General features: G+C 44.2%; 1 protein-coding gene across 7 annotated transcripts in view; it reads right to left on the bottom strand.

Moving 5' to 3' along the window:
• Window positions 1-790: 790 nt before the first annotated feature.
• si:ch211-45c16.2 (mitogen-activated protein kinase kinase kinase 13) overlaps window positions 791-13,029 on the bottom strand; it is a 37,524-nt gene continuing 25,285 nt past the window's right edge. For 6 of the 7 annotated variants that reach the window (XM_040027957.1, XM_040027958.1, XM_040027959.1 and 3 more), the window contains 13 exons: window positions 12,071-12,774; window positions 10,565-10,748; window positions 10,273-10,464; window positions 9,465-9,623; window positions 9,191-9,349; window positions 8,980-9,088; window positions 8,751-8,860; window positions 8,515-8,631; window positions 7,984-8,145; window positions 7,079-7,835; window positions 6,924-6,994; window positions 6,491-6,782; window positions 791-5,412 (listed from right to left, as the gene is read on the bottom strand). In XM_040027957.1, coding sequence (XP_039883891.1) covers window positions 5,311-5,412; window positions 6,491-6,782; window positions 6,924-6,994; window positions 7,079-7,835; window positions 7,984-8,145; window positions 8,515-8,631; window positions 8,751-8,860; window positions 8,980-9,088; window positions 9,191-9,349; window positions 9,465-9,623; window positions 10,273-10,464; window positions 10,565-10,748; window positions 12,071-12,701 — 3,045 coding nt within the window. In that variant the 5' untranslated portion in view covers window positions 12,702-12,774 and the 3' untranslated portion in view covers window positions 791-5,310. The remainder of the gene's footprint in view (window positions 5,413-6,490; window positions 6,783-6,923; window positions 6,995-7,078; window positions 7,836-7,983; window positions 8,146-8,514; window positions 8,632-8,750; window positions 8,861-8,979; window positions 9,089-9,190; window positions 9,350-9,464; window positions 9,624-10,272; window positions 10,465-10,564; window positions 10,749-12,070; window positions 12,775-13,029) is intronic. The other variant, XM_040027963.1, reaches the window with a different exon arrangement.

Here is a 13,029-nt window from a genome sequence, read left to right as displayed (position 1 = left end):
GATTGGAAAACTCACAATGGAACATCATCACTCATGAACTCAGCCTGGCTTTTATTTTACTTCATTACTATTCCTGAAGACTGCTTAATACCTAATAGAGTTCAGGCTGTGTTGAACAATTAATGTGGTCATACCAAACACTGAATTGGATAAGCTCCGTTTTTGTCTTGTATAATTTATATATTCAGTGAACATTTGCACATTTCAATAAATAAAGAAATGAGGAGTGGCTTAATACTTTCACACAGGAATATACATGCATTTCTGTCTCTCAAGATCTATCTAACTCATAAATGAGATCTAGATAGATATTTATGGAACATTTATGTGTTACCAACAAATAGCTGAATTCTTCTTTTTTGTAACAAAACAGGAAAACAGGTAGATCTTTGAAGAACGGATTGCACCCGTTTTCAATTTTCTTCAGAAAATATGCGGCGTGGCTTTTGCACACACACAGCAAAAAATAAATAAATAGAGGACAATAAAAGAAGCACTAAAGAGTAGGGGACAAACAGAAGAGCCAGACCACAGAGGTTTGGGTACAGTACAGCATTTATTCCATGCAGTTGTTTGCGCTGATTTAATTCTCCCAGTTACTCGTTGCACTGTACACTGGATAATACAGGAAATTGACAGGATTGGTTGATCATAATGCCTTTTAACAGGAAAGAGGATAGAAACAAGAGTAACAAAGAAACATGAGTCCGATAACACAGGACGAGGCAACAGGATGTCCACAGTTAGAGAGACGATTTCACAGAAATTTGAATGCAAGTTGTTTTTTTTTCCCAGTAAGAATGAGAGGAAGTGGGGGTCCCCGCAGATGTACCGAGGTCAGCATCGCGCATCCCTCCAGGCTTCACGCCTCATTTACACTGCGGAGACAGCCCACTGACTGACTTATGTTTGAAAGTGGTTCCTAACAACCTACGATGACATAATTACTGATGTAAAGTCTGCTAAATCAAAGCTAAATGACGAATGGTCCCCTGCAGGGTCAACGTGACGATGCTTTTGTTCAACCACACACACAAATACTGTCCTCTTCCCTGACCAATTCATTGTGCTTCCTTTAAATAATACTTTCCAGGAGAGAAGTCGTAGGTCGTGACATTTCTGAAGCTGCCTGAAATTAAAAAGAACACTACTCCTCCTCACCAGTCATCCAAAATAAATTAAATTCAACAATCATGTAGGCCAGCTACAAAGAAAAAAAAAAAAGATCAAAATTAAATTAAAACTACACAACAATCATACTTCACAGGATATACGCCAGAAAGATAATGTTATTAACAGCTTGATCGGATTACCCCGTCATTAAAACACGCTGGGTTATTTCACACGAACGTAAACAAGAGTGAAGGAGGAGGTTCGAGGAAAGGCAGAAGGTGTAAGCCTTTCTGAAGCTGTGGAGCAAAAGGCAGTCCGTCCATCGGCGTTAATAATCACCTTGTGCTGCTCGGGTTTATGACTCACACCCTCCTGTAGTGTTCAATACTGATGTGGGGACAGACTTCAAGAGTTTCCTGCTCAACCAGTCCGCTGGTCATCAAGCTCGAGGCTTTGCAATGACAAAGAGAGAGAGGGAGGGAGGCGATAATGGGTCACATGACATTTACAGGTGTTTATGTACAGGAGTAACACTGAGATGAGGTCGCTCCGGTGCTCCGTGGCCTCGTCTCTGGCTTATGTTCCTTTATATGCAGAATCTCAGCCGTCTGCACACGCTCGAGCCGGCGGCTTGACATCATTATCGTTAAATTGAAACTGGCTGTTTGTCAGCTTGAAGATCAGATCAGTGAGGATGATGACAGAAATGGGGCTTATTAAAAGCAAAACAAAAGAGAGCTCTCTCACAGATGCAGTATCCCTTTTCAGCGACAACCAGAGAGGTAAAAAGTAATATTGCTCTGGATAACCATCAGGAATTAAAGGAATTAAATGATGTTAGTCAGAAAAAGGGATGAGTCAGGTTATTTACATAACACAAGCCTAACTGTCGCCATCTAGTGGCTGCCCATATATTGCTCTTGCACAAAACCTGACCATCCTAAGCAGCAAAGACATGGCCACAAAAACGGGGCATTTTAACAACGATATTCAGAAAAATTCAGAGAAAACTGTTTCTGCTGGACGAAGAACCGCAAAACAAAAAACATCAGCGCTTTGTTTTGAATCTTTATCATACCGTTTAGCAGCACAGGGTTAGTCATTTTATCACCTTTCACAGAAACACAAAATAAAGATTCCCTCTGATCACATGTTTAAAGATTGCTTTTAGGAGAAGGGTTAGCTCTGTAATCGTGAGATTTTCCATGCATGTATATGGAGTTTACAGGTATGGCTGTTATATGCTAAAACACACCAAGTGAATCACCATCTCATCTTCCTGTGGACGGTCACACAACTTGTCATTAAAGAGAACATTTCATTTAAAGGCTTTTTCCTCATACTTTTTTTTTTTTAAACTTTAAAACAATGTCGAGTCCTGACTGCCTTTCAAAAAAAGCAGCCGTGCATGTTTGTGTGAATTGGAAAAAAATGTAACTCTAAAGTGCGAAACATCTCACCGTTACACAAAAATTCTGAAACCACCTGTGGTATGTGCTAAAAGCCGCAATGCTGATTAGACTGTGCGCCACACTAAAGATCAGAGATGGCCTGAAAGCTGCAGGGTATGACCTCGAACCAACCATGCATGCATTTTATCTGCTGAAGACACAACTATAAACCCACAAACAAACAGAACAGATTCTTGACAAAATATTAAAATTAGCATTTAATTTATGATTTTTCTAAATTTGAGCCCCATGTGGAGTTTGCATGTTCTCCCTGTGTTGTCTCTGCGTATGCAGGCTTCAGGTTCGGTTAACAGGGGATTCCTAACTAGCTGTAGGTGTGAAATGCGAAGCTCCAGCCTCCCAATTACTCCTTATTGGATAAAGAGAAGGAACTCTTTGAGCTCTTGCTTTTTCAAACCTTTGATTGCACTTTACTACATGCACTAATGTTCCAAGTTATTAGGAAGAAGTGTAGCATTTATTTTGATTTTGAATCATAAATGAATAAACCATCCAGATTTAAGTAGGTGTGTATGCTGAGGAGGACAGAGGACATTAGCTAACCATAAGCCTACATTTTTTTCAGATTTTTTAAATAATACATTTTTAGTTTGGTCTATATGCTTCTTAACCCCTTATCACAACACATGACAAAATAATTTTCATCTTTCAGGAACCATTTGAATTTTCTCTCAAGGCAAAATCAGTTGAGGAGTGCACATGGTAACATCTCGGCTTAGTTGGTTTTACTGTCCGTGTTCAGCCATCAGTACCTTGTGAATGCTTTGTGGTACCGTGACACAACAAATATCCCTGTGAAGCTCGTGATCCCTTCTTTCTGAAACCCTTTGAATTGTGTCTCTGGCACAAACAGTAACACAATTACGGTCATTTAAAGAGCTCTTCTAAAAGGGCCCTGCAGCTGGGCTGATGGTGAAAAGAGTTAAACTGATAAATTATTAAACATGTGATCAAAGGCACCTGTATTTGCATGTGTTTGGTGAAAAAGGATTAACCAAGAAACTCTTTAACTATTTGGGACTACATAAGGAAGTATTTTAAGAAAAATAAATAAATCTGGCCTACAAGAGTCACACTTTGAACGTGAATGGATTAGTGTTTATTTAAGTATTTTAAGTGCCTTAAAGGAAATTCTGAAATCCCACTCTGGACTTAAAAAAAATAGCCTCTATAAGCAGCTCTCTGACGCCTGGCGCTCTCCGCTAGCTACCAGTCACTGTGCTCGCGTCTAGCCAGCTAGACATGCAAGATCCTGAACAAGCGACTTCTTTCTCACTCGTGTTATTGCTGTTATAATTCGCAAATAATGACCATTTTGGACATCGGCATAATCCACCCTGCTAGAAAATGATCCGTGGAACATGCCGAACCTGAAGATTTCAAGAAATGGGATACTGCACCTGGATGCCTCGTCTCCACATCCCATTAAAGTCTGTTACAGCAATAAAACGTTGAACATCAAGGCTATCTGTAAGACCTTTTCGAGTATTCCTGCATGGTCCTTAATATGTGCCGCTCAAAAAAAAAAAAAAAAAAAAACACAACCAAAAAAAACAAAAACAAAACACATTCCTTCATATAATTGGTCCAGTCCAGTTTCACAGTCCTTGAACGATCCTGAGATGAGACTTGAAACTGTAATGTCTAATGGAGAGGAAAGGACTTTGTGTTGTCACACTCACATTCACTCACACTCTCACACACAGATAACTCCCTCAGTAACTCTGCCTGTGACATCTGATTGCTGATGACGATGACGTTGGCATGTCTTTAAGAGAAGGACGAGCAGAGTCAGAGAGGAAGAGTCTCTTTTCGTTTTTTTTTTTTTTTCTTTAGCTCTCGGCCACGTCTTTATCTCTGATGCTCTGTCCGCTTCATGCAGTCTTGGGGCAGCGTTTTCATTTCGCGAGCTGCATAAGCATGCTTCGACAGCTACGTGAGGGCGGGGGGATCCTGAAGAACAGACACATCCGGTGGTTTCAGGGAGGGAGAAAATCCAGTTGCGAGGCAGGTTGTTCATGCTGGTGTTCACAATGTTTTCCATGAGCTCCATGCTCCCCACTTTAGTCACAGTGGGGAGGCGGGGTGGAAGCGGAGGAGGTGGGGTACTGGGACTTGATACTGTAAACTCATGATAAAGCAGGTTGGTCAGGCTGCAGTATGAGCTGAGCGATTGCTTGTTGTTTGGAGATGTCTGTCCACGACAGTGAGATGTTGAAAGCCGCTTTTATTCTGGGTCAGTCACCTGAGAGACCAACTACTGCAGTTATGCATCTCCCCACTGAAAGCCATCATCCTCTGATTGATAAGCCCTTCTCATCATTATCATGATCATCATCGTCATCATCTGCACCTTCTTCCAGTCCTGGTCTCTCTCCATCACAAAGTAAACCCTTGTTTGGATTCAAAATGTCTGTTTATTTCCTCTCTGTTCAGATCAGAGAAGTCTCATAGCTCCTGAATTTTCCTTCAGAACTCAGACAAAAATAAATTATGAACGTTAAACTATCTATTGTACATTATCATTCAAAAGGGAATCCCTGCAATGGGTTGCCTGAATGCTGTGCTAGATGAGGGGTGGGGGTCATATGGGAGAGATTACATAGGACGTTGCTATAGGGAGCTTTGTTTACAATGTTTGTCCTCTTATTGCTGTATTTTCTGCAGAGCAGAGAGGGACATGATGGCCTCCAGGCAAGAAAGATGATGAGCCCTTTAGGCAGGTTCACCACGAGGAAGGAGCCCCGACTTTGTTGTTTCTAATAGTGGCATCGGAGCACTCTGCTTCTGACGAATCGCAGTCCGAGTCCCCAAACTGTAGCGGATTCTGAGAGACAAAAGGGAACAAACAGGGGAACATTAAGAAAGATCCAGCATCAGGGATGATTTGAGATGCATTATGATCTCACGAATGAGGTTTTATGCAATGCAGTAAATGAAATAAACATAAATTAATGTTTCTTATGACTCCAAACAAAAAGGGTTTGGATTCATTAGTTCCAACTTTAAATATGACAGGCTATTTGTGTTGCTGACATATCCACCCCTTTATGACCACAGTGGGTGGATGTGCTGCCGGCAAATCTGTAGCAACTGTGTTATGCCATCATGTGAATATGGACCAAAATCTCTGTGGAATGTTTCTAGCACCTTGTTGAGTTTGTGCCACGAAGAACAGTTCTGAAGCCAAAAAACGGGTCCAACCCCCGCTTCTTTCAAGGTGCATGTAAGATGTACCATAGTTTATAATAAGGTCAGTATGGACTGATTACACCCAAACAGCCCCTGTGACTCAAAAGCTCAGGCTGCAGACGGCTCTGCTCCTGCTTGTGCATGGGGAGCAGCTAAAACCACTTGTTTCAGGCAGAGGATGAACTGATGAGCTGCAGGGATTTTTTTTTTTAAACTGAGAATCATTCAAAGCTACTGTAGCAAAGTTCAAAGATAAAAATATAGAATTAGAAATGAGCACATTTGGTCCCCTGTAAATGAATAAATTAAACATCAAAGTAAAATGATTTAATGCCCTACATACGAATACAGAGTGTGTTCATCAGTAGTGATAGAGCAAAGGCTTACTATTAATAAGTGATGTGCATAGTGTCACATTATTTCAGTCTATATGTAGAAGCCCAGCCCTTTAAACCATCTGAGAGCCTTTATTTGGCCACAGAAGTGCTTTCAGCTAAATGCTCATATCCGCATGCTAAACCCATTTTGGTAGTAATCCTTTAAACAGCCGCTCATGGTGGCGCTGGAGGAAATGTTAGGACACCATCAAAGTCAGAAGACCACGTGGTCTGGACTTGTGTCTTTTTACAAAGCTGCTGAGAGCTATCTGGACTGAAGCGGTGGATCTTACCACCCTTCGAGCTACATCTGCATAGAGATTCACGCAAACTGACCTCGTAGCTGTGTTCGTCGGAGCACAGCTTCCCCAACGAGATCTGCGTCTTCACCCTGCGGACGGCACACTCCTTGTCAGAGAGGCCATCTGACTGGGTGGAGATGTCGATGGGGATGTCCGGCGTGTGGGACAGCAGCTCGTCCAGGTGTTCCTCCTGACTGGCGCTCAGCCTCTCCAGGGGTCCGCTGTGCGAGTGGTCACTGGTGTTTCCTTCCTCTCCGTCAGACACCGACAGGTTCTCTGAGCTGAAAGTAGAATAGGACTGGAAACTGCTCATACAGCGATGAGGTCTGTCAAGGAGAGAGGGGAGAAAAAAATGAAAAGAAAACTTCCACATGGTTACTGCAGCAGTTTCCTTTGAAAATGGCTCCTAGTTGATCTGCTAAAGATCATTTTCTTTTGCTGCAAACTAAATGACCTTCTGTATTCACCTCTGTCTCCTTGGAAACTCCACTTCACTATCCACCTCTCCCTCTTCTTCTTCGGATGACTCATCACCACCCTGAAAAAGAAGCGGTAACAGCTTTTAATCCCACACAAGCACACGTTACATACTCATCGGCGTAAAGCCACCAGCTCTGCTCACCTTCCTGAGCGGCCTGAGAGTGCGGGGCAGTGCAGAGGGTAGTGTGTGCGCGTTCTGGGATGCATCCTGTTCCTGCGTCTCTGTCTTCTTTGTGGTCTCTCCATCTGAGACTGTGTCTTTGTTGTGCGCCCCCAGAGAAGACTGGTTGCCCTCTTGGGTGTTGAGCAGCGAGTAGTGCGGCAGCTCTGGGTGGCTTGATAGGGGAGGGGTCTCCTGACAGTGTAGACAGCCGGGGAAGGGGTGAGCCTGGCAGCAGGGACATAAAGAACCAGCACCAGCGCCTGATGCAGGTTTGGAGCCGGTGGATGAAGTCCGCTGTCGCGTGTCTGCATCCACAGCGGTGGAAATGAGGTCAGGACTGGAGCCAGAAACGCGGCGCTGCATGTGGTCAGTTTGAGGGCTACGGAGGGCGGCGGCGGGGCCGAAGTATCGCAGGTTGTTGGCACAGTTGACAACAGCCTGCTCGCGACCTTTCAAGGGGAGAAAGTTCCCCTCCGTTTGAGGAGGGTGGTGGTGGTGATGATGGTGGATCGGTTGCTCCTGGAGAGAGTGGGTTTCTTCTGGTGCTCCAGCAATGGGTTTCAGCACAGTGGAGAACTCGCTGTGGCTTCCTTTGCTGTTGGCGCGGCGGTGACGAGGCTTGCTTCGGTACCGGGCTTTGCCAGGAGGGGTGGAGACCTTCGGGCTAGCAGACAGCGGTGAGGGCGACGGGAGAGGGTCTACGCTAGGGATGCCATCAGAGCGAAGCAGGTCTGGCCTGGAAAATATGAATTGTATTCAACAGTTCATTTAAGTATTTAAATGACACTCTGACCTGAGCTGCGATAAATCACACATCTGCAGCTGAACCTACAGATACATGAACGTGTAACTTTTAATAGAGATAATACGTTTGAAAATCAGACCTTTTGGTGGGAGGCATCCCAGGTTTGTGGGAAATGCTTCCTTTCTTCTTGATGAGCTTCTCCACAGCGTTGGATCTAACGATCGGTCGGACTAAGTGGCGCTTGTAGCTGCCGGGATATTTCTTCTCCACCGCCTGCTCTCTCCTACGGTGATGCACAGAACTAGATTTAAGTCAGATCATGGGGGGAAAAGCAGTCACACTGCACTTTAGTTAAACACAACATAGCAAACATTAATGGGAAGTGAAAAGCATTCCTGACATGTAAAGCTACATCGAGGAATCTGCAATAATTTAAGAAACTCACTATTTATGTACATCACGCGTAAGTCAAAAAAAGCAGAGACTCATAGGAAAAATCTAAAAATACTGACGATACCATTCAGATCATTTTTGTCACTCTAGCTAGCTGAACATGCTTTCAGTTCTGTTGCAGTTTGTTACTGGAAATGTTGAAAGAGAGGAAATACGGGCATAATGAGAGCAGGATACTAGTAAAGCACAGATGCGACAAAAATGTTTATCGACATACTTCATCAGCTCCTTTTCTCGGACCTCCAGCTGCAGCATGATGGCACTGAGCTCCATGTAGAGGTTGTTGGCTCTCTCCAATTTCCTCTCATAGTGCTCCCGGATGTCCAGTGCATGCCTGAGAACATGCATGAAATGCATCCAAATGTTGAACTCCAGTAACTTCTGCTTTATGTACAAATTAAAAACCATGTCTTCTATTAACAAGCCACATGTCTGCTCTCTTTTCCCACACACCTGAGTTCATCCCTCCTGCGTCGAATCAGCTCCTCGTCCAGCCTGTGGATGCAGGTGCCTTCACTTTTGATCTTCTCAAAATGCTTCTTCACCTCCTCCCTCCATTCTGCCTGTAATATGGACTTACACAGTCAACATGCATCCAGAGCATTCACTGCACAAAGAATTACACTGCAAAAAGCACACAAAGTTAAGGTGTAGTCTTGCATTTCTCAGTATTGGTCCAGACCTGAGACTTAAAGTAGGTCTCCTGAGGAGTTCCCAGAACATCTGCAGAGGCGATGTCGAGATGTAGGAGAATCTGACGAAACGACGGCCTATTCCTGGGCTTTCCCTGCCTGGATTTCATGAAAATCATGAAGGAAGATACACAGAGTATGTTTACGTTCTAGCAGTTATCATATTTTAAGTGATGTAGTAGAAAAGCTGTTTTTGCTCACCATGTCTGTTTCATGAGGATTTTAAACCCATCCGGGCACGTGGAGGGGACGGGAAGGTGGAGACTGTTGCTCCCGACACCCCAAATAATGGCAGATGAGTCCACATCTTTGTAGGGAATCTCTCCAGTCAGTAGCTCCCATAACACAACTCCAAATGACCTGCAACACACAAGCAAAGATGGACAGGTTTCATTGCAGAAACATGACTATTAAAGATGACACTTAAAATATCCTTTTCTATGATGTGGAAAATATTTCTTCATCTATTACTCACCAGATGTCTACTTTTTCAGACACAGGCTCATTTCTTATCACTTCTGGGGCCATCCAGGCCACCGTCCCCGCAAATGACATCTTTGTACTTTTATCACTGAGCTCTTTGGATGTGCCAAAGTCTGAGATTTTCACAGTGTCGTTGTGGGTCACCAAAACACTAAAAGATGCACAAAGAGAAAACACAGCAAGGTCAGTCTATTTGGTTAAGAGGAGTGTAAAAAAAAGAAAGGAAAAAAAAAAATGCAGACAAAGCAGGATGAGTTGGCCCGGGGTTAAAACATTCAGGCTGATGATGATGATAATGCACAAGTTTTTACAGGGTATGAGCTTTTCTTTCTTTAGCACTTAGAATCAGTTTTAAGCCAAAACGACTTCGCTGATAGAGAAGCATCTGAATCACCCCATTAGTCGAATGAGTCTGACCTTTCCAGCACATTCAGACTGCTATTATTCTGCTGACTAATACAGTGTGCGGCACTGCTGCAGCACGATGATATTGATTAGAGATGCAAGCGTGCAGCGGGGATGAGACAGAACAATCTGTCATACTCTTACATGAAGACGAGTAGCTTTTGTTAAATTTGAGAATGGTATTTGAGTTAATGTCAGACTATTCAGAGCAGAAAGGATGGATTGTGTGAACACAGCACTCATGATGCACCAGGAAAACTATGCATTTCATTCCCACAAAAAAAAGAGTAAATAACTTAAATTTGATTTAGGTCTACTACTGTGTTTTCTCAACACAAATGTATAAGATGCTCCTCCGTCAGAAAGTTAATCAGCTTCCTGCCCGACAAACTCACTTAGGAGACTTGAGGTCTCTGTGGATGATCTTGTGCAGGTGTAGGTAGTTCATGCCGCTGGCAATGCCTGTGGCCCAGTCCACCAGCAGCCTTGGGGTCACTTTCCTCCCCGCTCTCAGCACCTCATACAGCTGACCCTGGGCACAGTACTCCATGATAATGCAGTAACAAGGTGCCTGGGTGCACACACCCCTGACACAGAAAAAAAGACAGAATACATGTTAAACACACCCAGAGCGCCACCAGATGAAACAAACGCGTCACGCACAAGGGCGAGTGACTGTGGACTTACTTGAAGCTGATGATATTGGGATGCTTGAGCTTTCGCAGGTGTTTAATGTCCGTCTCCTTCTGTTCTCGCACCTTCTTGATAGCCACTTCCTCGGAGCGAAACTTGCCCAGGAAGACGGCACCCTGTGCTCCGCTGCCGAGCCACTGCAGCTCTGAAATCTCCTCGAAAGGAACCTCCCACATGTCTGAAATCAGGTTAGCAAGTTTTGTCAAAATGACCACAGCATCCTGGTACTTTGCAAAGTGTACATGATGAACTACATGTGTTCTTTAGCAACTTTTTTGTCAGTAATGTCAGTAATACTTGCTTTTCAGAACACTGTTTTATAGGTTTACAGCCCAAGGATAAGGATGTTTGTGTGTCTTTCATTTCGGTTTATATAAATGTGAAGCTACTCCTACAAGTTGTGAAGAAGTAAATACTTCATATTGGTTTATAGCAGTGGTGTCCAAACCCAGGCCTCGAGGGCCGGTGTCCTGCAGGTTTTAGATGTGTCCTTGATCCATCACAGGTGATTTAAATGGCTAAATTACCTCCTCAACACGTCTCGAAGTTCTCCAGAGGCCTGGTAATGAACTAATCATTTGATTCAGGTGTGAAGACCCAGGGTGAGATCTAAAACCTGCAGGACACCGGCTCTCGTGGCCAAACCTGCTCCATAGGTTCAGATACCTATAGGTACCGTCTCCATCACAGCAGGTCTCTTATCTTGTAAAACCTTCTTTCATTCTTGCTGCTATCCTTCTGTCCCCTAACACTCATCTCCACCCACTCCACCCTGCCTGTTCTCTCTATTTCACCCCTCTTGTGCATTGCCCGTCGCTTTGGATGGCTGGCATCGGGTACTTAAGCACATCCACCTTCACTACTGACTGCATCTTTCTGCTTGCCTCCCTCTTATTCACACACATTTTGTCTTCCAATATTTTTGTTAAACCCTTGAATTATAGCTGAAAGTCTGCACTTTGATCACAGCTTTCAAATCCACAGTGGTGTAAATTTCCACAAATGACCACAAAAATACACCAGAAAGTACATATTTTATAGTTCTTACCAATATTTGTATAAATAAGCCTTTAGCTCCTATAAATGTCTTAGACCTTCAAATACTGAATCATGCTGTTTAAGTGGTTTTAGAAACAGAAGCTACGACCTCTAGCTCAGACTACGGCTAAGCAGCCACGAGATCCAGCCCAGTTCTGTCTGACCTCGACTCATATCCCGTAGCTCTCGTCCAGCCTGAGCGTGCAGCCCTGCGGCAAGGTGAGCCTACCTTTACCATGACCTCAATTCAAACTGACAGCTGTGCAGCTTCACTCGCAACAGCAAAGCGGCGAAGCCAGGACAGGCTATTCAATTACAGTTTCAGAATACATTAGGAGAAACAAGAGGGAATCTTTTGTTCGTTTCTCAGAAGTTTCACAGGTACGGGGACATCTGAATTAAACAAAAAGCATTTAGTGTGTTAAACTGATGCCAAACAGAAAGATAAAACCCAAAGTTTACCTTGCTGTTGTAGCTTGTATTCAGTAGAGTAGGTCTTCCCAATAATGTTCCACACAGGCCGCAGGCAGCCAAAGAGCCCCTCTAAGAAGCCTCCCGACCCAGGAGGGGCTCTTTGGAAGTGCAGCTTGATGTCATCAGGGTGATGCGGGAGGTTTGGCTTGCCCTCTCCATTGTGGTCCATTGGACAGTCCCCCTCTCCCATATGGTCGTCCATGCCGCTGCCACATCCAACGTGCTCATGGGATGCCGGTGACCCAGCATCCTCGTGGTCCTGCTCCTGCAGCTGGAGCACGCTGTTGTCAAAGTGTCCGCCTTCGCTCCGAGTTGAGTCCACGCTCAGGGCTGCGTTTGGTGGACTAGTACCGCCCAACATGGACTCCTCATCCTGGCCAGGCGTCTGCAGCAGGGGAACGGGCAGGTGTGACGGCGGAGCGAGGTCTGTGATGATCTGAGGAGGTAAGTTGGATAGAGGGGCCTGAGGAGGCTGCGGTTGGGAGTTAGGCGAGCTGGATTTCTTCATGCTGTCCCCAACCACAGTGAGTTTGAGCTCCTCCTTCAGCTTGCCCACCAGTAGACTTGGACAGGAAGTCCAAGAGAGCACCTCAGGGGAGCTGCCCATGGTGTCGTGCATGTGTATGGGCTGCCCAGTGACGATGAATGGGACGTGTCCTAACACACTGGTTTGTCTAAATGCTGAAAATCACCTGAAGAGAAAAACAGAATGAGAAACTGTTAACTAGATTAAAAACTACAAAAACAGGAATGCAATTAAATACATTTACATGACTATAGTCACCTCAGATAAAACATAATTAAAGCTGTCTGCATGATAGGACCCTATTACGTCCTAAAACAGACATGAACACCTCTCATGTCCTCTATTAGATCTGCAGGGATTGACAGAGCATTAATGATTATTATTTTTAGCTACACAGTGCAAACACTGCAGGGTAAATGAT

The sequence above is a fragment of the Simochromis diagramma genome, unplaced genomic scaffold (genome assembly GCF_900408965.1).
Source record: "Simochromis diagramma unplaced genomic scaffold, fSimDia1.1 OVJJ01000343.1, whole genome shotgun sequence".
Classification (NCBI taxonomy): domain Eukaryota; kingdom Metazoa; phylum Chordata; class Actinopteri; order Cichliformes; family Cichlidae; genus Simochromis; species Simochromis diagramma.
This window is presented reverse-complemented; position numbering and strand designations above follow the sequence as displayed.